The sequence below is a fragment of the Sceloporus occidentalis genome, unplaced genomic scaffold (genome assembly GCF_023333645.1).
Source record: "Sceloporus occidentalis isolate IW3139 unplaced genomic scaffold, rSceOcc1.0.p SCAF_29, whole genome shotgun sequence".
Taxonomy (NCBI): Eukaryota; Metazoa; Chordata; class Lepidosauria; order Squamata; family Phrynosomatidae; genus Sceloporus; species Sceloporus occidentalis.
In genome coordinates this window covers 5,738,751-5,761,623 of record NW_028317009.1, presented here as the reverse complement: position 1 = coordinate 5,761,623, position 22,873 = coordinate 5,738,751, and the positions used below count along the sequence as shown (strand labels likewise).

General features: G+C 46.2%; 1 protein-coding gene across 1 annotated transcript in view; it reads right to left on the bottom strand.

Moving 5' to 3' along the window:
• Positions 1–205: 205 nt before the first annotated feature.
• LOC149299198 (zinc finger homeobox protein 3-like) overlaps positions 206–22,873 on the bottom strand; it is a 32,609-nt gene continuing 9,941 nt past the window's right edge. Inside the window, exons 3-9 of the mRNA XM_089486393.1 lie at positions 17,790–18,024; positions 11,892–11,999; positions 11,570–11,694; positions 11,260–11,460; positions 8,375–8,486; positions 2,503–7,920; positions 206–1,716 (exon numbers count right to left, since the gene is read on the bottom strand). Of these exons, the coding sequence (XP_089342519.1) occupies positions 206–1,716; positions 2,503–7,920; positions 8,375–8,486; positions 11,260–11,460; positions 11,570–11,694; positions 11,892–11,999; positions 17,790–18,024 (7,710 nt within the window). The remainder of the gene's footprint in view (positions 1,717–2,502; positions 7,921–8,374; positions 8,487–11,259; positions 11,461–11,569; positions 11,695–11,891; positions 12,000–17,789; positions 18,025–22,873) is intronic.

The following is a 22,873-nucleotide window of genomic DNA, read 5'->3' as shown; positions in this document are numbered from 1 at the left end:
GACAGTAGGTTGAGGGGAGAACAGGTTGTTGGGGCAGGTGCAGGAATGAAAAGATTCATATTGGGAAGGGAGGGGTCCTCTTTTTTTTTTTTTTTTTTTGGTTAGAAGCTTTGGAATTTGCAGTATTTTCGTTTGTGAAATTGGTTATCTTATTATTTAAAATTCATACTTTTTATTATTATTTATCATCGTCCACCATCGAAGTCTACAGTCGTAAAGAACCCACTCCCACAGCAGTTCGAGAGCTGTCCTCGTGACAGCCTGGGTTCTCTGGAGCGCTCAGGGGACTTCTCGCCCTGTCAGACTTTTGGCTGAGGTCCGAGTCAGACTCCTCAGAGAAGCCATCTGTTGGAAAGGAGGTTGCAACCCCTAAGGTGCTGCACGGACTTGAGGTAACTGTTGAAGATGAGGAAATCGTGGGGAAAGGAGGAGTTTTTTTAGGCGCACTATGAGACCAAGACTTTGTGGAGATATGGTGGGGAGAAGCAGATGGGGAAGGGGGTGAAAGGCTGGCTTTGGAGTCAGCAGCAGACTGAGAGGTAGATGCGGTGTCAGGGTTGGGGAAGCAGGCAGAGTGAGGTAATAAACTAGGGTGCTCTTTGGCGTTTCTTGCTGTTCTTTTGATTGTTCTGTGTTTGTGCAAGGGCGACTCCAGATGTTGACGAAGAGCATCGCCCCCACAGATAGTGGCCTCGCAGCCCAAGCAGCGGTAAGAACCACTGCTGTCACCAGTGGGGACGCAAGTCACCAGTTCTTGCAGGTTCACCACAGATTGGCCAAAAAAGCAGAGGGACTTCAGGTGGCTGAGAGCCGCCTCTTCACTGCTGAAGCTCAGCTCACACTTCCGGCAGAGCAACTTGTACTGCACCTTTGGGACTATGAGTGGGTCCAAGAGACAGTCTGCACCTTGGCTTTCTACTTCATGCTGTTCTGGGGGCTTGTTGGAAAGAGATACCTCATGGGCCACAGGATTCTGTTCTTCCAGCTTGTGGGAGTCTTTGGCAGGGTCTTTGTCGGAGGGAGGAGGAACTGCTGGGGCTTGGCTTGCTTTGGGTTGTTGCTGCTGCAGTCTTTGATGATGGTGGTGGTGGTGTTGCTGCTTCTGCTGCTGCTGCTGCTGCTGCATTTGCCGCTGTTGCTGTAGAGCTTCTTGCAAGCTTTGCTGGTACTGTTGATACTGCTGCAACAAAGAGCTCGGAGACAGACCCATCAAGGCTTGCGAGAGCGCAGGGTTGTACGGAAACAGGCTTTCCATTCCATACATTGGTTGTAGATAACCGCCAGGCAAGGTCCCAGGTATCTGGGCGCCATAGTAGGGAGAGAAGCCAGGAACAAAGTAAGGAAGGAACTGACTGGTGAGCAACGCGGTGGGATCTGACGTCAAAGCAGCTTGTAAAGCTTGGAGTTGGGAGGAATCCACCACATACTCCATGCCAGCCATTGAAGTGGAGGTTGATGCTAGAGTTTCCCCCTTCTCTTTTTTGGGTGTAGGGGAGGGATCTCCTTTACCTTTCCCCTTCTCTTTCATCTTCTCGTTGTCTTTTTCTTTCTGCATTTCTGGAGGCTGGGATGTGGGTAACTGGTGAGTCTGTGATGAAATAGGGGGGCTCTGTGGTTTAGCGGGTTGTTTATTTGGTTGTCCAGATGTGGGAAGGCCAGGGGAAGGGATTGTTGTGCTGGACCCTCCCATCACATTGGATTTGGGAGAACTTAAAGCTGCAAGAGATAAACAGACAATTTAGCATTTTAAAAGGCATTTTATGCACATGATGAAACACAGGAGTTGCAAACTGATGCTCTGAGATAAGGTGAAAACTAACTGAAATGAGGAGACTGAAGGGGACAGCTTTTTCAGACAATAAAATTGTAAACACATTCATATAGATGAACTATCTATATGGAATTACAAAAGTGCTCCACATATTTCTCGATGTGTTCAATTCCACACAAAATAAAGAGTTGTAAATACTCTAAAGACACATCTGTTTAAACACGTTTGTATGTGTTGTAATACCTAAGGGCAACATAGTCCCCCCCCACCCATTTATGCAGTCTCTGAAAAAAAGCCTTGGTATTTTACCTTCAATGAGAAGGGGCAGAGAAAGACCTCCTTAGCAGTACAGACTTTGGGTACAATTTATAACACAAACTGAACAAGCAGTTTAAAAACGAACCTACAAACAATGAAACATGCGTAATTAAGACTATAACTCATAGGAGGTAGTGATTCCCACATTTACTAAGGCACTAACCCCCCCCCCCCCCCCAACACTCTCGGAAGAGCAGATTTGACTATTTAAACCTCTAGCCATAAGGTAACATAAAATGGTAGTGCATTTCTAAACAAAAATCTACAAACTATTGAGACTAGAGTGTTACTAAATACATTGACTGTGTCCGTATGGATCATTAAAAACAAAAAAATGGAAGACTGCATAAAAAATAAATTGTCCAAGCATGCTCCACACTATAATACTACTGCCTTGTCTCTCATGTGCCCACCTGTGTTAGCTGGAGGGAAGGCTGGCAAGGATGGGCTACTGAGGCTTGGCAGCAGGACAGGAGGGATACCTTGGAGAGTTGGATATGATGTTGGAAGATTGAGAGTTTGCAGGGAAGGATTATCAAATACACCCGGTTGTTGGGATGTCAGACCTAGAACCTCGTTGGCCTTTTTGATGCGGTCCAATTCTTGGTGGGCCATCAGCTGCCGAACTGTAGCTGGGTCAAAATACTCTTTTTCCTTATCTAACTGGCTTCCAATAGCATCCTTAACTTTGGAAATATGCTGTTGGGAAAAGATATGATCCCGCACCGACAATCTTGCACTGTACTTGATACCACACAAAGTGCACTCTGTTTTGGGTCCTTCATAGTTTGTTTGGTTTATTCCGAAGTGCTTGGCCATACTTAATTTGGATTTTTTGTCCTTAGCCCGGGCATTCTGAAACCAGACCTGGACGACTCTCTTTGGCAGTCCGATATCGTTACCCAGGACTTCACACTCCAGCATAGTGGGCGTTCTATAATCATTAAAGCAGGATTTGAGAACCTTTAGCTGAAGATTTGTCATCTGTGTCCGAAATCTCTTCTGACCAGGGCGTTCCCCACTGTCGCCTGACTTGCCTGCTGAGCCGCTTGCACCTGGGCTTGGAGAGCAAGGGTCTGCGAGGCTGGAAGTTTCACTGTAATCAACTATGCCTTCGTTGTCATACTCTCTACTGTAGTAACTAGGGGCTGGGCTGACCAGACCAGAAGACATTTGGTCCTCATATTCAGACATGGTCATCGTAGCAGTCTTTGGCAAGCCATCGTTGGTTACAGATGTAGATTTGGTTTCAGCTATCATACCCGTGGTACTGTCATTATCAGCATTTCCTTCATCCCCTGTTGTGGTGTCCGTTATAGCGGTATTTACAGAGGAGCAATCGTCATTATCTAGCTTGGCCTGGTCGTAACTCAAGTTAACAGACATCGAGGTGCTTTCAAAATCTTCCATTCCTTCTACTTTAATAGACGACGGACTAAGCAATGTCCTGGGAGAGAGGTCCATGGACTTGCTCACTGGTGAGAGAGAAATGCACTGCCCATCATTGCTACTCTGTGGATGGTTGTGGAAGCCAGAATTGTCAAAAAGGTCCCCTTTCAGTTGGATCCCTCCATCGCAATCAACAAGCATTGCAGATAAGCTCATATTATACCCAGCACGTTTTGCCTCATGCCAGTGACGGGACCGGATGTGAGCTTCCAGTGCCGTTTTTGCTTTAAAAAGAGCTCTACAGAATGGGCAACGCCTGTGGGCTTGCGCGGGACCAACTGCTCTGAACTGCCCTTTCCTTTCTCTTGCCCGTGTGTTCTGAAACCATACTTGAACCACACGCTTTTTCAGTCCCACCTCATGGGCAATGTGGTCCAACATTTTGCGTGTCGGGTTAGAGTCCAACAAGTATTTCTGGTATAGAATCTCCAACTGCTCTGGTGTTATGGTTGTCCGTAGGCGTTTGTCCCTTTGGGGTTCATCGCCCCCTGTTCCACTGTCATTCTCTCCCGGACTTGCATTTGCCTTTTCTTCAAGCTTTCTTTTCAGCGTGTTCATTGTGGAGGAAGGTGTGGAAGGAGAGGTAGCAGAGCTAGTTGGGATTTGAGAGAGACCTCCAGAAAGAAGCTGACTGGCGAGTAGTGGATTACTGGGATCAAAAAGCATGAAGGGTATATCCATGGGCCGATCTAGGAACTGTGGATGGATAAACTGGCTTTGTGCGCTGAGGAAATGAAGCTGCTGGTGTTCTTGCCAGTGTTCAAATGAAGGGAATGCCAGTTTGCACTGGTCACATTGGTAAGGGATAAGCGCAGGGTGCAAATTTGCCAGCTGCTGCGGAGTTGAGGAGTGCAGGGGTTTGAGGGAAAGATGAGACATCTGGGCTGCACTAGGACTTGGCTGACTAACAGAACACTGGGGGGTTTGTGGTTGAGTGGATGGAGAAGAAAGAGGCAGGAGTTTCTGGGTTGCGGCATTTGCTTTTTGCTCAGACTGGTCCTGTTGCGGAGGCTGCGATTGTGTCGACTGTGGTTGTTGGGGCTCTTGCTTTGGCTGCAGTGGCTGCTCTTGCGTTTGGTTTTGCGGTTCCCTTGTAGATTCAAAATGCTTTGGTTTATCATCATGAGCAGCCTCTGACTTGGAACCGTAAGTAAGAATGTCATCCATTTCTAACATATGTTGCATGACAGTGGTGCAAGTTGCGTTGGCTGAAGAGGAGGCTGCTGTGCTTACAGACGGAAAGGGCATTGGGGTGCTGCATGAAGAACTGGAGGGGGTAAGTAAATCCGTGGCATCCATTGAGTCTTCATTTTGGCTGTCATCATGCATATCTTCATCCTCATCTTTGTAACAAAGCTTTTTCTGGTGTTTGATTAGGTCAAATATTCGTTGAAAGACCAAGCTGCACTTTTTGCACTGGTAGTTTAGGTTGCTTGTACGTATGTATCTGTCATTGGTTAGCTCACGCCTCTCCCCTTCCTTCCCATCACCCTGATTTTCATAGTTTTTACGAGCCTTTTGACGGGCATTTTGGAACCAGACAACAATGACACGCGTAGGTAGGTTGAGCAAGTTTGAGAGTTGCTCAAATTCATCATCTTTTGGATAAGCATTAGCATCAAAAAAATCTTGAAGAACACGAAGTTGGTAGTCCGTAAAGCGAGTTCTGGATGATCTTTTGCTTCCCCAGTATTCATGTTTTTGTGGCTCTGGTGAGGGGGGCTTGGAGTCCATCTTCAGATCCTCCAAACTGGTGATGGGAGGGTTATTAAAGTTATAAGGAGAATCTTTGTTACGTTGACGCTCCTTGAAAAGGGTGTTTCTGAACCAATGCTTTATTACCTTTTGAGGCAACCCAGACTTATCAGCCATTTCTTTGATCTGCTCCTCACTTGGGGAATTGTTAATATCAAAATACTGGCGTAAAACTCTCAGCTGATCATCAGTAATTCTTGTCCTTGGCCTTTTGTTCTGCTGCTGTAATAGATTGGGGTTGAGCTGATGTTGGTATAACTGGGCCAAATCAGCAGTCAGTGTATCCACAGACCCTAGAGAAGGCTGCAACTGGGCTGGCATTGATTGTAAAGGCATGGTTTGCATCATAAGGGGTGAAAAGAGTGGCAACTCCATTGGCATTGAGAGCTGAGTCAGCGGCACAGATGTCTGGGCCGGTGAAATACTGGGTGGCGTTAGAGAAGGGGCTGAAGTGGGAATTGTTGGGGTAATAGCTGGTTGTGGAGTCACTGGAGGAGGAGGTGGTGGTGGAGGCGGAGGCGCTGGAGCCTCTGGAGTTTGAGGCCTCAATGGATATAGTTTGTCATAGTGATCTCTGTAATGCTTGGCAAACTGTTCTAGCTGCTTGAAGGGCAAACAGCGTTGATGAACATGCTCCTGGTGACTCTTCAGTATTAGGATGTTGGAGAAGAGTTTTCCACAAGAGCTGCATTCCAGCTTATCCAAACAATCTCCTTGCTCATTCTTACCATTCTTTTTCTGAGCTTTCTGCTTGTTTTCATTGTACTGAATAACAAGCTCAAAACCAAAGTTCTCAAGCAAAGCTTTGGTGGCATTACCGCGAGCATCTGACGAGATCCGGGGAGGAAGCAAAAAGGGATCGGATGAGGACCCTGGCGTAAGCTCTTTCTTCTCTTTACACTTTTGGCCATCAGATGCGGATTCGCTGACCGCACAGCTCTCGTCTGGCCTCTCAGAAAAATCTCTTTCCTTCTTTAGTTCTTTAAAGCTCTCTCTCACGGGTTTCAGTTTTTGTTCTGGTGGCTGCAGCTGCGCAGGGTGCGCCTCAGGCATGCATATCTGGCCTTGCGACTGAACTATGTGCTGGTGATGAATGTGAGCTTGCTGTTGGAGGTGCATTGGAGTCTTTAGGTCTTCCAGTGGATTACTCCCAGTTAAGGTCAACGTCCCACTAGTGAGCGACAAACTAGCCTCTGGATTAAACTGGAAATCTGTGCTAGGGATGTAAAATGGAAAGAGCAGATGTTGCTGCTGTTGAAGTTGGAGCAAGGTCTCTGTTGTCATAGGAAAGTGAGGGAGCAGGGTAGGGTTTAATAGCTGAGACTGCAGAATTGCAGCTTGCTGCTGAAGCTCTTGCTGCAGGTGGGCTTGCACCTGTGCTTGTGCCTGAGCCAACTGCGCCTGCTGCTGCTGTTGCTGCTGATGTTGCCGTGAAGCTATCATGTCTGCTAATTTTCTTCGATTTATGTCCTTGTGTTCGGGAGGGCAGGCGACGCCAGGAGAAATCAGATTACCTGCAGTGGCATTTGCAGAACTCTCCATGGGTGATTGGCTCATGAAGCTGGAACTTGTAGCGGCTGTAACCGGAGTTGGGCAACTTGAGGTGCTGGCAACACTGTTACTAACTGGGTTTTGTGCAGTTGTGGCAGTTGCTGTTGTGCAGGTGCTGTTGCAACCAGCCCCATTTGTATTGCTGCCAGCAGCTTCCAATTTTGCTGCACGGGCCTTGGTCTGGTGTAACACGGACCTCATGTGGATCTCTAATGTGGAGCTCTGGCTGTATGCGACATTACAGGTGTTGCACTTAAAAGGTTTGTTATCAGGGCTGCTGGTGGGCTCAGGCTGCCCGGTCGTCGATTCCTGCAAGGCTCTCTTTAGCTTGTGTAAGTGGGACACGGAATTGTAATGAACCAGCAGAATGTTCTTCTGTGTGAAGGACTCCTTGCACACCGTGCACTTGTAGGGTCGAGAAGGATCCAGAAACTTTTCCATTGTAAAGTTTGGACCCTTTCGAAAAGGGAGAGCTCTTTTGGGCTCAGAACCAGAATCTTCTTGCACGGAACCAGAATCACTACCTGCTGGGCTTTGTTTATCCTCAAGGTCACTCTCATCCTCCTTATCTTCATCTACCAACATACTCTGGTCTTCGGCCAGGGACGCATCTCCCATGGCCGTGATGTCCCCGTTCACCAGTAGACCACTGTATAGCTGCTGGATGTCAGACTCGCTCAGCTCCAGGTGACTGGTCTCCAGATGCTTCTTAAGAGCCTGAAATGTTCGAAAACTCCTCTGGCAAAGGCAGCACATGGTAGCAGCACGGATAACGTGATACTGTGAATGTAACTGAAGTTTTTCGACAGTTTTGAATGCTAAACTGCACTGGTTGCAGCGATATTTGTAAACGTGACGATCAGAAACTGGCAGTTGAGGGCGCTTGTTATGAACTTCACTGAAATGTGTTTGCAGGGCAGCAGATGATTTAAAGACTTGGTTACATCCTTTCTTCCAGCACAGGAATCCCGAATCCTCTCTTGCGGACGTTTGGTCACCTGGAGGAGCTTGCTGCTCTGCTCCAAAATCAGATGCTTCGGAAGCTCCTGTGCCCTTAGGAAGTTCTTCCAAATGTTCTGTTGGCAATAAAAGCAACAAGATATGAATCCAATGAAAAAACAAATGCTTTTTTTTTTTTTTACCTCTTATGTTAATCCACTATTTTTGATAACACTACAACGACAGCTCTGTGAGCCGACAACCGCCTCATAGTTTGGCCCAGTAAACAGCGAGCTACAGTCTGCTTCTAAATAATATATGTCCCTGTTTTATAACAGTAGTGCTTGTACCACGACTGGATATTCCCTGTAATCTTTTTGGTACCTGCAGCGTCATTTAAAGAATATCAGATACATGGTCAATGAACAAGGAGCTTGTCTTAGCCGTCAATGTAACATAAAAGGTTTCATTTGGGCTTTATGTAACAGGGCCATATGGCTTGGTTTCGGTCCCGTGAAGAAAATAAAAATGGTGCCAGCCTACCGTGGCTGGATAGGTCCTGGCTTATGTTAAGATGCTATGGGTTCTTACCAGAAAGCTTCTCTGTGTTCTCTGCGCTGGAGGTCGAGGCCGTCTTCTCCTGGTCTGGAGAACTCACAGGGAGGAACATACTGCTTGGCATTAACATTTCTGGCGAGGTTACCTGCAACAGGCGCAGAGAAACAAGTGTTTGTAAAACATAAACAAAGTGTCCCAGACACCGTTGTGCCCCATCCCAAAGCAAACTGCTGAGAATATCCACAGCTGCTCAGCATCCCCCTCGTCACTCAGGGGGTGGCCTGCTCTAATTATCACTACGCACTAAGAGAATAATCTTCTAATTAATATTTTTCTCCTTTCTACAGAAACCTGACTTTGATCACAAAGAGTGTTTTGTCACAGGCTGTGGGGCAGCCAATTACAGAGATGCTCTTAAAGCCCCCCTTAATCTACCAAGAACATATTAACACCCCTAATTAATTCGGATCGCTAAAGAGAAATGGAAAAAAAGGACGTGTGCCACGTTCCTGAGTGAAAGGAGCAGCCTGCTAGCATTGTCATTTAGTGAAAGAAACAAAAGAAGAGATAGAAAGGGGGGGGGGGGGGGTTAAATCTGTGATTGCAACAACAACTCATTTACAGGGGACAATTATTAAAAAGTTTTATTTTTCACCGAAACTCAAAATAAACTAGATCTATACATACAGAAAATATATGTCAATCACACAGACAATTCTTGGAAATGCATAATTTTTAAAAAAAAGTTACAAATCAAACATGCAGACACCAGTCAGAATTTAGAGATTTAGCCACATACGAGGTTTCTGTAGACCTTTTTTGTTTCCTTTAGCAGAAACAACAAGACGTAAGAGCTGCAATATTTTGCAGACATTAATAATTTTATTAAAGGGTTAGTTAAGTCACATATTTAATAAAAGCAGCGGACATTGGCTTTTCTATTCTTCGAGCAGATGAGTCGGTGGAAATGACCAGACCAAAGGCTTGAAGGGAGGGAAGATGCTTTCTTATCTGATCTCCTTATATGTAAGTGAGGAGCTTAAGCTCAACAAAAAGAAGTCATGATCACAAGCATGGGTGCATTCTCATTTAAACCCAATGGGAGGGAAATATGTTCACTAAATCCCACACCCGGTGAGAGCAAAGCTGCGTGCTGAGTCTCGGAGAATTCCAGCTCCACAAGACAGCTCTATAATTGTTTTCATACACTTTAATTAGAAAACCTCGCCTGGCCTTGAATAATAAGGGAGAGACTTCTGTACTTGAAAGGTTGAAGTCAATCAAGTGTGAATGACGGCAGACGAGGTGGCGAGCGAGACGTTGTCTGCTCTCCACTTTAATCATCTTTCCTGATTGGAATTCTGGCAGGTTTTGTGAGCTCTAATGTGTCTGCTATCTTTTTCAGCGCCTACCCTCCTAAAATGCCTCTTGCGATATGATCTGCATATCCATGTGCCGACCACCGCACGCTCTCTCTGTCCGCCTAGCTTTAAATCCCCATCTCGCCTTCGAGTCGATATACTTATTTATCCGCGTATGGACCTACAAGGAAACACCTTCTAAGCCCCGCAGACAAATCATTGGGCTTACCGTAGATACACCATAGACTGTCCCTTTGTCAAGGGATGCTTGCTAAGGATGTATCCTGCGGGGAAGCAATCCTCCGTGCATCTAGCAGTAAATATACATTCACAAATGACCCTCAGTTAGAGGTCTGGTTTTATTGCCCTTGCCGCAGACCCTAAGCCTGAACATTCTCACCCGGCAGAGCGCCGTGTAACAACAAGGGTCCTACAATTCACAGCTGCTTGGACAGATATGTAAATCGCATCATTAAGGCGCCGGCAGCACCGCTCTCAGTGCCCACTGATCTCTGACTTGAGGGTCAGCAATGCAACGCGTCAGCTGCCTCTCTTCTGGCTGCCCATCATACAGGATAATTACATGCTAATTGTGCGAGGGGGGCCAGCTGACAGAACACAGCCGCATCTTCACAGGCTGTCTACACCAAACTGGGGTCTAAGGGGTGTATGCCGGACAGAGGTCTCCCCTTTAACCCAGCCGCTCTATGCATATTGCGGTGGATAAAATAACAGGAAGGGGGGGGGGGGGGTCGGCAATTGCAGAGAGGTGGGGGGGGCGGGGTGTCAGTCAAAGAAAAGCTAAGGACTCAGACAAAGAAAGGAGAAAAGAGGTCAAAAAAAAAAAAAAAATGCCCTTCTGACTGCCTGCGAGGTCCAACATGCAAATCCCACTCACAGACAGACTGGATATTTCCATTACAAAGAGCGCAAAGGTTTCAGAGAAAATATTCGTTAGCCGAGGGGGAAAACTAAGGTCACTTTACATTTACACCACATAATTGGCAAACATAGGCCAAGCTGCAGCATCGTTTTGCAATCCTAGCTCTTCTGTTAATGCGACAGATGAAGAGTGCAAGACATCATCGGCACAAAAAAAAGAAAAAAAAATAAAAATGACGAGGCTGAGGTGACCTGGGAAACGGGGCCACTACATTTCCAGCCTGCGGAGCAGAGGACGTGACTGTGGCCGGGTCAGTTTAAAACGGGGCGACCACTTTCTACCTCCTTGGGTGACAATGTTTGTAAAGAGACATTTGTGACACATAGCAGAATCAAATCTTTAGTTACCATGGCAACAGACATAACATGGTGCTGGTTCCACAGAGCTGTCTTGAATTATTAGAGACGTTACGTAAATGCAAAACGCGCGTGCGCGACAATGTTCTGTAAGCATTTTTTTGTTCCTCAATTTATCGCTCTAACTTGGTAACTATACGTGCGTGCGAAGGAGTGTATGTGTGTGCGCAAGAATGTTTGCATGCATGCGTGTATATATAAAGTGGCAAAGGGAACGCTTGGTCGTGTATAAAAAGTTTGTGGGGTGTCCCTACTCACCGTTAAGATGAGTTTTTCCACGCAGTCCGGTGCCACGCTGTGCAGGTGGGTGAGGTGCAGCTGCAGGTGGACCTTGTTGTTTAGCATGTCCTGGCAGAGCGGGCAGCGCAGCATGGGCTGCACAGAGTGCTGCGTCATGGCGTGAACGCGCAGGCGGTTCACATCCGCATTACAGTATTTACAGTACGGGCACTGGAACATCTGAGAAACAACAAGGCAGACACGTTTTGGGAGATGCTAGAAGAAACCAGTGGAGAGAGGAAAATAAATGTCTCAAAGCAGGGGACAGTTTGCGTGGATCTCAGGTTACCTGCTCGGGCTTCTTCTCTTCCGCGGGTTTTGACTTCACGGAGGAAGGCAGCTCTGCGCTGGTGGTAGATGAAAGTTTGGGGAGTGTAGTGTCAGGAGGGTCCTTCTCAGATGGGTTAGAAGGAGCTGAGGGGGTAAATTACACACACAACCATAAATATACACTAGAAATTCCAGGTTTAACACAACACACTCCATATACCCCTGTTCATGTCCTTTGTTTTTTTGCAGTCGCAGCCAGATCCGGACTGATGTCAGGGCAAACACATGCGCATCTGTCAGGGACAACCGACTCATACGGGGCCTGGCTCGGTTTATTATACCTGTGCTCCTGGTGGAGTCTTTTGCCCCGTCTGGTACTTGATCTTTTGGAACTTCTTCATGATCAGTGACAGTTTCACAGGGACCTTCTGCATCCTCTGCTGGATCTTCTGAAATGAAAGAGATCACCTCTCATTAAATAATGAAATGGGGGGGGGGGGGGGTACGTTGTGCCAAAATACAACACTTCAGAACACAAAGAACACTAGAAATAATGCAGCCTTAGAGACGCAGTCATTACCTTGGATAATTAGTAACTATGTTGTCAATACGTCTATGCTGTAATCTTTTGTTCAGCTATATGGCAAAAGCATTTAAGCTGCATAATGGATTTCCCCAGGTACAGACCATGAGACCATAAGTAGCCCGCAGAATAGATAATTTGTGCCTGAGGCAGAGGAAATGCCAGATACTCGCCGAAAGGACACAAAGAATCAAACCAGGTTTCAGCATGCTAGAGTCAAGCCTCCTTTCAGTCTGTCGGCCAATTCATCCCCCCACCATTCAGTATACATCCCATTTTCATAATGACACAGGCCTTTCAACAAACGGACAACTTCGCAAAAGGAAGCCGTTAGCATTTCTCTTATTTAACACCTTAAAGAACGATAATTATATCTTAAGATACAGCAGATAAAGAAGCAAAGGACTGCCCAATCGCAAGAGGCGGTAACAACAGAACAACCCAACACAATATTAAACACTATGATGGAAACCAAGAGGTAGAAGATAAAATATGATGCATTTGTCTAAGAATACACTGCTGCAATAAATGGGCTGGATTTTTAAACACTACCACTACTGCCAGGGGTGGAAAAACAGGAAGGCGTAAACACGGGGAAACATTTTCCCCAGATACGTAATGCACACATCAGTAAATACGCGTCATATAGTATTCATGCGCAGACTACGCAGAGTATGTTGCATCCCTGACTGACCACAGAAGAGCCATCGGCAAGGTTCTCGGATTATGCTGCATTGTGACTGTTCATGCCGGCTGCGTGCAATAACGGACACGGCCTACAGGTGTCATCCTTAGCAAAGCAAGGTGCATGAATGAATAGGAAGGAGTCGGGCAATCAACCTACCTTAATACTGGACACAGAGTGAATTAATTCCAAGGCTGTGTCTGATGCAAAGGAGACTGGGCTTTTACTAGCATCAGTATAATATTCCTATTGCCTATTGTCACGCAGCCGGGAGATTCACAAAGCCATGGAGTAAAGATAGAAACTTGTGTATTAATTATATTTACACAGACACACAAAAAAAATATCATTTTAATGGTGTCATTGTGTCATTCCATTTTTCCTGCACAAATAACCCCATAAAATTCTGCCAATGCATTTTAACACAGAAACACATGTACACTCTGACCACGAAAATCCACTAATTGCTGAATTCTGTGTGTCGGCGCCAACCTCTTGACTTTCATTTTATTTGAATAAAAGGCACAATTCGTTCATTCAGGTTTGGATGATAGTAAAATTAACATCTGGCGGTCGTCGGTCCAAGAAGAGACACTCTACGCTAAGACCGAGTGAAAACGTAAATGGACGTTTTCTGGCCAGGCAGCAGCTTAATAAAAAAAAATGTATCCTACATCCTAAAGCATGCTTTCTTCCGCCAAGTATCTGTTCCTGGAAGTGGGTGGCATCCCGCGCACAGGACACCTCACACCCGTGTGAAAACCATTTTCCCAGGCAGGCTCACGATTCCCATCAATCAGCTACACATATGGTGCATTTAGGACGGTGAATAATCAATATGCAAATTGCCTTCTGCATTGATCCCTTATTAATTTTCAATTAAAGAGCTCACAAAGGGTCTGACCGGGTCAATAAGGGAAGGAGCAGACAAGCTGACAAGTACAGGATTCAGCGGCCTGCGCCATCTCGCACCTGCAGGCAGTCCTAACCGCACGTCTTTTCCCGTCAGCGCTCCTGACGGTGAATGTCTACATCCCCCCGCGGCACTGAAAACTTTAAGGGGTCTCCATCATAAAAGCAGCGCGTCGCTGGTTTGCTTTTGTACCACCTGTAGGCAAAGTTCCTTTATGATGAGAGTACGTTAGGCGATGTGTCTGAATAAATAATACACAAGAGTCATATAAATAAATACCAAATATCGTCTTCTCACACAGAGGTAAGGCAGCCACGTTTTAAGATTCTAAAGCCTGTTTATATACACACCAGACTCTCGTTTATTTGTGTTTGTGGAAGGGATACTTTGTAAGCTCTTTTAGGTCAGATCGCCACTAGAAGCCAAAACCTGCTTAAATTTAGCAAAGGGCCGCGGATCACACACTACTGCCAGACCTACCCGGCCGCGCATGTCACATTTACAGCTTGGGTTTTGTCAGTATAGCGGCGCTCCGTCAGGGTGCAAGCAGCCGCTGCTCAATGTGCCCCGGCTTCCATTACACCCGCCGCCGCGGCTCGTCATCCGCACGCTGAACGGCAAGCGTGCGCACCGACTCACGAGCCACTAAACCTAATCGGTCACCGGATCACGGTAATTAGTGCTCTGCTCATTAATGACTAAAATCTTTATTGGCTTCATTGATCAATGGACTTGTTAGCCATCCTCTTAACCAATGGCAGCCGTAACGAGCTGGCTTATCGGCATTGCAATTAATTAAATCAATTTCTAGCCAGCAGCTGCCACTCGTTCTTCGCTTGTTAGGCGGCGGCGACAGGGCAAACATCCAACCCGGGCGAGGGCCCGGCACAACTCCCAGCATTCCCCCTGACCATGCGCTGCCACGTCTGCCCAATCCAGCCCGTCCTGTTAATAGCGATAATAAGGACATTATCCAGAGGGTCGCAATCCACTCACAATGGTGCCGGTGTTAACCCTTTCATTGCCAAAACAGAGATACAAAATGTGTCAGGTTTCTATACAGAAGGGAGCCGACGTTTCAACAGGTTTTGTATTTTATTTTATTTTGCCAGTAACTTAAGAGTAAAAGCCTTCAAATCGGGTGGTAATTACAGCTTCTTTTCTATCTCGTAGCTGCAGATCAATGGTACATTTTAAGATGCATTGATTTACAATTAGCATGGTTTCCCCACTTAAAGGTTTAGGAGAAAACTCACTTTTCATCTTTACGCTGTGAGACCCAGACTCAAGACCCGGGCGGGGAGTAAGACCCCATACCAACTACTGCATGTGGCGCTCTGCAGTCTGCAGACTACAAATCCCACAATGCTCTGCCAGCTAAAGGAGCGGCGGCGTGACATGTTACCCAATTGCCCCGGTAATGCAGTTTACGACAGGAGGGAGATTTACGTTGGCGACATCTAACCTGCTACTGCTCGGCTTTACGGCCCAGATACAGTTACAGCATAAAGGAAGGTATGAAACCAAAGCAAACATATGTGATAATATCATTATTATTTATTTATAATTATAATAATAAATAATCTTATTAGAAATGGGGGGATTCTTCTTAGTGCCCGTATTATAGAAAATCCCTTTCGATATATCTGCGGAAAGACAAAATAAAAAACATCTACAATTGCAGACAGACCTAGTCCTACACGTACATCACCTAGATCAACACACAGATACATGCAGCAAGCTGCCATTATTGCAATAAAAAAAGACCAAAGTGGAAACATGCGCAGGATGGGGCATAAACACGCCGGCTCACACGCGTCCTTCAAACAAAAGGATGAGGTGAAAATTCAGAGCGAGCGGCTGCACTTTGCTCCGTTTCATAGAAGCAAATGGATTTGGTGCTTTTTATACATTAATCAATCAATATTACTGGCCGTACGAGAGCGGCACAGCCAAGATAGGAGTGACCTCGCAGGCAGACAGGACACTGTAATGCTTAGAAGACAGCTCAGAGCTTAGCAACTTTGCGAATATGTTTGTGCCTGATTAGCCCTGGAAGGCAGCGGCTGTGAGCAGTGCACTAAATATGACAAGGTTAGTCGTTTTCAATTTGCGCATGGAGACGAAATGAGTGGATGGGGGGGGGGGGGGTGAAATATGCGGTAGAGAGAAGGAGGATGAGTGAACTGCCCCACTCGGACTAGATGGAAGCAAGCCCTAACTAGTATTAACCCTTTATCTTCAGCTGCCCTGGCATGCGCAGACCTCCATACCTCCATCAGAGTAAAACCATAAGGAAGTCCACCTGTACTGTACATGAAAATAGCCATTTACCAAATTACCGAAGCCCGCGTAAAAGGAAGCAGCCCCAATACGGCTTCTTTATAAGTACCGCATTGCTTTGCTTCTCAAAGAGTTTGTTGGAAAACTTATAGGGAAAGAACACAAAAATGCACACAGAGAACTGTAACACACGGCACGCTATTGCCTTTCCATGCTGGATAACGCACTCAGTTCTATAAGCCAAGTAAGCTTTTTTTATTATTTTTTTTTTAAATATTATTTCGAATCTGCATTAGTGTCCTGTTCCTTCCCAGCCCTCTTTCCTCATTTCCAGAGCCAGGGGCAGATTAAATAGAAGCTGGAATTATCCGGCAAACGGTTTAATAAAAAAAAAAAAAAAAGAAAGTGAGCAGGATAGAGGGTTTCATATCCTCTTCCAAGCCACGGTGCTCCGAGCCGCAGAAAGCAAACAAGAAACAGGCTGCATGGCATTTCTCGCATTCCTGGGCCCTTCGCCGGCAGCATCTCACCCGATATGTGCGGGATCCAGGAGCAGAGCATGTAAGGAATTAGCGAGAGAGTCCAAGAAGCAGGCCAGGCCGTCACCTGCTTGCACATAATAACCATACGGGGTATCCCCCCTTCTTGGACACCTCTCTTAGCTACACCTACAGACCACAGGAATGAACGCCGTCATCTCAGGCCTTCACGCTCTGCGTAATTTGTCTCCCCCCCCCCCCCAATCCCTCTAACCGACAGGCAATTTTAATTATACTTCTTAAAAATACCAGGAGGACAGTCTCTCTCTCTCTGTTTGCCTATCTTGGCTAGAAAGCCTCGATCACAGCCAGGGTGATCATAGATTTACCTGTATGTGCAACGATAAAAGGAAAATGTTGGGCGTGATCGAGCTGGTCACGCAGAGGACTAACGTAGACGCATCTCGAAACAGAGAGGTCTAGCCCAACACGGGGTTAACGGGAAGCTGATTCTACACAAAACACAGAGTTTTATGGGCAGCCGATAGAGGCGGCCCCGGACACTGACACACTGCTGGAGTCATGAGCTGACAGTAGCGATCACCCTCTTCCGGTCTCAACAAAAGCTCTCTTCAAGGAGAAGGCTTTGTGCTGCGGTTCCCTACTAGACCCCACCGCCACCCCTCACCCCACCCTCTCTCATCGGAGACCGGTAACAATGGGGGCAATGTGTTAGAGGAGAGATGCCAAGGCCTCGGCAGAGATTAGCAGAATCTGCTGAAACAATATGTCCAGTAAGAAGATCCTGTCTCACCAGAGGAATGCGAGAGGCGCAGCCAACACCTCTCGGCTCTGCGGGGAGAGAGCGCAGTACCCCCGAGCTGCAGATCTGGGAGTTCGGAAAGAACAGGAAAGCTTATGAATGTCCTAGGTCTGAAAAAAAGGCCCAAGGAAGGAACAGGAGGAATGCTACAGTTACACAGGCATTTCCACGAAACTAGGCACTTGTATTACTAACAAAAAATATTACTTCTGCCACGTTATTGCTGCAATTAGCAGTACGCACCCCAGGGGGCAGGTGGAGAGAACTTTTAGTATGGCTTTAAATCGGTGAAAATATCGAAAGCAGATGTGCCACAGAACACAGGTGTGTACCTTCCCAGTGTGGTTGTCATCTAAAAAAAAATCGTGACGGTGTAGAAGCAAGGCCTGAGACGCCGTGTCCCGAGTAACTTCTAGGACTAGCTAACATTCCAACTTGTACGTGCTCCCCAGACAGTAACCCCGACAATTTACCGGTCTCCGTGGGAGATGAAGATGTCCTGATCGTGAAAATCTGGCCGAGATCCTCGTCCTCCTCCGGGAGTCCTTTCTGTAGTCGCTGCAGTTTGCGCAGGCTCTCGCTGCGCTGGTGTTTCATGGACCGCACATGCTGGATGAGATTAAGCTTGGCCTTGGTGGAGTAGGAGCACAGAACACAATGATAGTACCAGGAATCTCCTTCGACTCCACTTTCATGCTGCTGTAAGTGCTGCGGAGAGACCAACAAAGCAGGCAAATCGTTAGAAAACCAGTAAACCGGAAGCAAATTAGAGAAAGCAAATAAACTGAACAATACAAAAAAGTATATTTTAAAAAGTACAGGGATGCCCTTTCTGCTTTAGCTGGCCTCGCCGGTTAACTACCAACCTCCGTCTTCATCGGGAGATCCTCAGGCAGACCTCCCTTGAAGAAGTGTTGATCATATGAAGTTGGCAATAAAATTGGTGTGAAACAGTCACATTAAAAACAGTCTGGACATAGAAGCAATCACAGTGAGCAAAATAATGTATTTTTCGCACCAGCAGAGTGTTAACGCGTGCTATCCTGTCTCTACAGAAAAGCTTTAATTGCAAACCTCACGTTGTTCTGCTAACAAGGAGCCAGACATGCCATGGGACCAAAGGGCAGATGTTTATTTACAGAATAGGTGTGACTCTCCAGACCCCAAAGCAAGATGCCACGAAGAGGCGCGCGGAAGACATCGCACAATAGGCACATGGAGCCAGGTGGAACAGGGGACATAAGAGAGGCTCTAAACGCGGTACGTCCTCGGGGGGCCTGCCAGCTGTAAGACGCTAAAGGATCGGAGGGAAGATTACAGGGAGATGCACACGGGACAGCCGGTCATCACGCAATAAAAAGATTTCATCCAGATGAGGACAAGGTGTGTCTATAGGAGGCCAGAAGGTGGATAAAGAGCATTATATAGTCTTGGCTTCCAAAGCGTTGACTTCTTCGTATTTAGCAAATATGGAGAAGAGTTATATTATTTATTATTCTGAATCAAGCTTTCAAACACACAAGATAAAAAAAACGTACAGATAAAAAAAACAAAACAAAAGGAAGGCTTTTTCCCTGCTAGATGTGAAGGTGACAACGGCGCATGTGTTATCCCATTGATTGCTAGAAAGCTTGTGGGGCCGTTTTTCCCAACAATAGGAAACTTCTAACATCTGGTTCTTCACGCATGGAAAGCAAAATATTGATCAGGTTTAGTTGAAGCACCACTTTAAAGCAGAACAGACAGAAGAACATTGTGATGGAAGGCGGGGAGTACCCCAAGGGAAAGGACACGGCAACCACACAGAACTCCGTGCGCTCTTCTGCGCGACCAAATTGTGAGCCGCACATGGAAAACACATTCCACATACCACGCAGGACATGCAATGTGCCACGAGACGGAGGAAACGCAAAGTTTAACAACAACAATAAAAGCGATCAGACCAAGATAAAAGTCTTAAGAGTGTCTCTGGTTTCTAACAGCGCAGAGAAGTAGAATAATAATTTGTTTAGAATGGAGATTTCTGAGCCTGGAATGCTCTAATGCGATCTGCAGAATATGTTCATCCCTGGCCACTTCCCCTCCCCCTCCTTGCCCAAAAATCTGAGGCCTCTCTCAGCTCCTTTCAGATCTTCATAACCCCCGGGTCATAAATCACAAAGTCTTCAGCTGGAGAATCCATCTCTTTAATGAAAAAGGTATGTGAAGGCAGCTGTCCTCTCAGCCTGTTCCAAATACTCCATAAAAGTCTAAGGCTGGATCCATCCTGTACAGCCCAGCACCTGCAGACAGGCTTGGAATTTCCTGGTCGGGAAGGGGGGGCAACTCGCTCCCCACATCACTCACCCTCTCCCCTATCCAATATGTTTTAAGTTAATATGATGTAAATCCCCCCCCACACACACACACACACACTATCCTCTTCTCTAACTGAAGACATCAGGTAGAAGCGGTGCTCGGTTCAAATACGCATGGGGTAAAACTTTACAGTACGATAATACACGTGGAAGACAAAAACCAATAGGTAAGGTTCTATAGAACAAAGGACAAGCGACTGCCTAGTGCTCCCTAAGACACCCCCGCACGCTGGCGCTTAGGTGATCAATAATAAGGAAATTTATGAAAAGTAAGAAAAAAAACAAAACAAAAAAAAAAACAAACACCAAATGGCACAATAATACGCTTTATTTTATAAAACACTTATTAATTTGCCAATCACAACTCTCCCCTTTTATCGTCCCAGAGCTATAGATCATCCAGGGATACACTAGCACGGATAACAATAGTCTGTGTTGAGGGTTGCCCCGTAGGAAATGTTCTTCGCGTGTTTAAAAATACATTCCATAAACCAAACTAGACCAAAAAATAAAAAAGTCTGCATAGATAAGAGGGCCTGCCCTGTGGTGTGGAATAACCGACGTGGAACACACAAATGAGAGACATCTGTACGCGGAACTGGAACAACAAAAAATCTATTCAAGAAATAAAAATATCGAACCTCAATCTGGAAGTTAAGCTACAGCAGTCGCTAATCGTAATGACTGCTTATGAATGCATAGAATCTTAGAGACCAAAAACGTTGAGATAAAATAACTTGTGTAAGAACGTCTGGACGTCAGAGACTGACCTGCTTGTAAGGGTCAAAAGAAGAGTTTGGGGTCCCAACAAGAACTAGGGCTCTATCGATTTAAGGCATATCCCAAGACGGCACACAATGTTATCCGCGCACCTTACCGCGTGGCAGAAAGCCTCGTAAAGCGAATGTGTTATTCATTCGCCTCTCCTGCACGAAGGAGGCCAATATCTGCTACATTTATCAGAAGCGGGTCACACCGTAAGAGTCCTGTGAACTTCTAGATCACAGAAGGACAACGGTCAATGGGATTATTATTCAAATTCCGGCTCAAACGACAAACGGTCAAACAGGGACACTTGAGTTTTATTTTTTGGCCTCATTAAGAGGCAATTTCTTTTGACTTTTAGATTAAAAGTCCAGCGCGGAGCTCGCTGAACAGTAAATCAAGCGTTTCGTGCAGCGAGCAAACTCTGTGGCACTTTAACTTTAAATAATGCAATAATTATTGGATTTCCTTTTTATAACTGAAGTGCTGGAATGTAAACAATGGATATGTAATTGCAGGAAGGGGAATCAATACAGCCAATCGTTTTCAGCCATGTTAATTGTAAATACAATTGCTCCAAGATGTCAGCTTGTTCTTCTCGCTCTCAGAATCACCCTAACGGATGACAGAGTCCAACTTTCCCATTACGGCCGCTCGCTCCTTTAAGAGGTTCTCAATCAGGTCTGATCAAACTGTCAAGATAATGCATGGTGTAAGTAAGACTCTTTCAAACCCAGCTTCCCGATCAATACCCCGGACCGGCTTAATGAGGAGGGGGCCGTGGCCCGGTGGGAGTCTGCACCAGTAGCTGCCCGAGCTTGTGCTGTGGGCTTTTAGCGAGGGCTGATAAACAGACCATCTCTTAATGAGCTTGCCGTTTATGCATGCTTCACTAAGCATTAAGCCTCTGCCCTCCCGGGACACAAAAACAAAATAGATTAACACAAAACAATACGGCCCCAAATTAGCCCCGTCTTGGATTTATATCTGCCGCCTTTGATTGTGCTTTAGGAGGTGAGGTTAACGTTTATCAACCATGTGCCAGGGTTTTTTGTTATTTTGTATCATCCCAAGTGGGCCACGAGCTGATCCTTCCCACCGGCGGGCCCTGAGAGAATTGGAAACCGAGCCCCAGACGGCCATAAAAAATATTTCTACCTGCTGTGGGAAGAGAAGAGATCACACACTTTGCCAAACCAAGAGGCAACCGAGCCCCAGACGGCCATAAAAAATATTTCTACCTGCTGTGGGAAGAGAAGAGATCACACACTTTGCCAAACCAAGAGGCACTGAGTGGAGGAAGCCCTGGGGGGGTTGAGAGACTGGAAAAACAAAAAAATTAAAAACCTAATGTTTCTGTAACAAACAGTGAATAAACCAAACATAACCAGACACACTCAAAAAAATAAAAAAATAAAAAAAGTGAGTGCCGGCCCGGGAACGAAGGTGCAGACATCTGCTACGTCAGCCGCCGAGTCCCCGAGATTAATTTCCAAGGAGCTTGGATGCGCAGAAAGCCTGGAGTGCGAGGGGAGGAGGGGAGGATGAGGCCGGGGTCACAGCCTCCTACTTGTCTCTATTGTGTTGGCTTTGATGCATGCTGCTTTCAGGGCTCATAGTGCTGAGCAAGGGCCTTGTCCTTAGGAAACGGCAAAGAGGCCTACAGGTTTCCTAGCAACACTGACAGCCAGCTGGCACCAACCCAGCCGGGCAAGTAGGAAATAGGTGATACTCGTGGATGGATAAATAAACAGGAGGCCGCGTCAACTTAGGAGGTGCAAAAAATAATAAATAAAATAAAGAAATGTAAAATAAATAATGAATAAAAGGCAGCCCAAACACAACACAAAGAGCTTCTCGGCCCTCAGGCCAGGAACACAACCTCTCAGCAATTATAACAAAAGGTGTGCGGACCCCACCCTATTGTCTGAAGTGGCCGAGCGCCGGCCGGACCCTCGGGACATCCCCGTAATGGAGGCTGAACAAGCCCGGACAGGCTTCAAACGGATACATTTACTCGTTCGCTGTAGGGGCAGAAAACAACGCTGAACGTCGCCTACATCCTCGCAGGTTTCTGGTACAGCGCACGAAGTGTGCATCGTCTGTATCAAAGTGCTAAACATGAGCACACAAGTGACTCACCTGCAGTCAAGCAGATAAAGCCTTGAGAATGTGGCGAATTACCACTGTTGGCTGTTGGGATGATGGGAGTGATGGTTCAGAAGCAATTCACATTTGTTATTAATCTGATTTCCTTCTGAACCATCACTCATTGTATTTACATGTAAACCAGGTTGTTAAGTCCCGGCTTCACGTATGCAAATATGTGCGCGCACACACACACACACATATATATTTGCATCATACACTAGCTCACAGACTACACTTTATCATTATACTTAAAAAAAAAAAAAAAAAAAAAACGGACCCGGGGA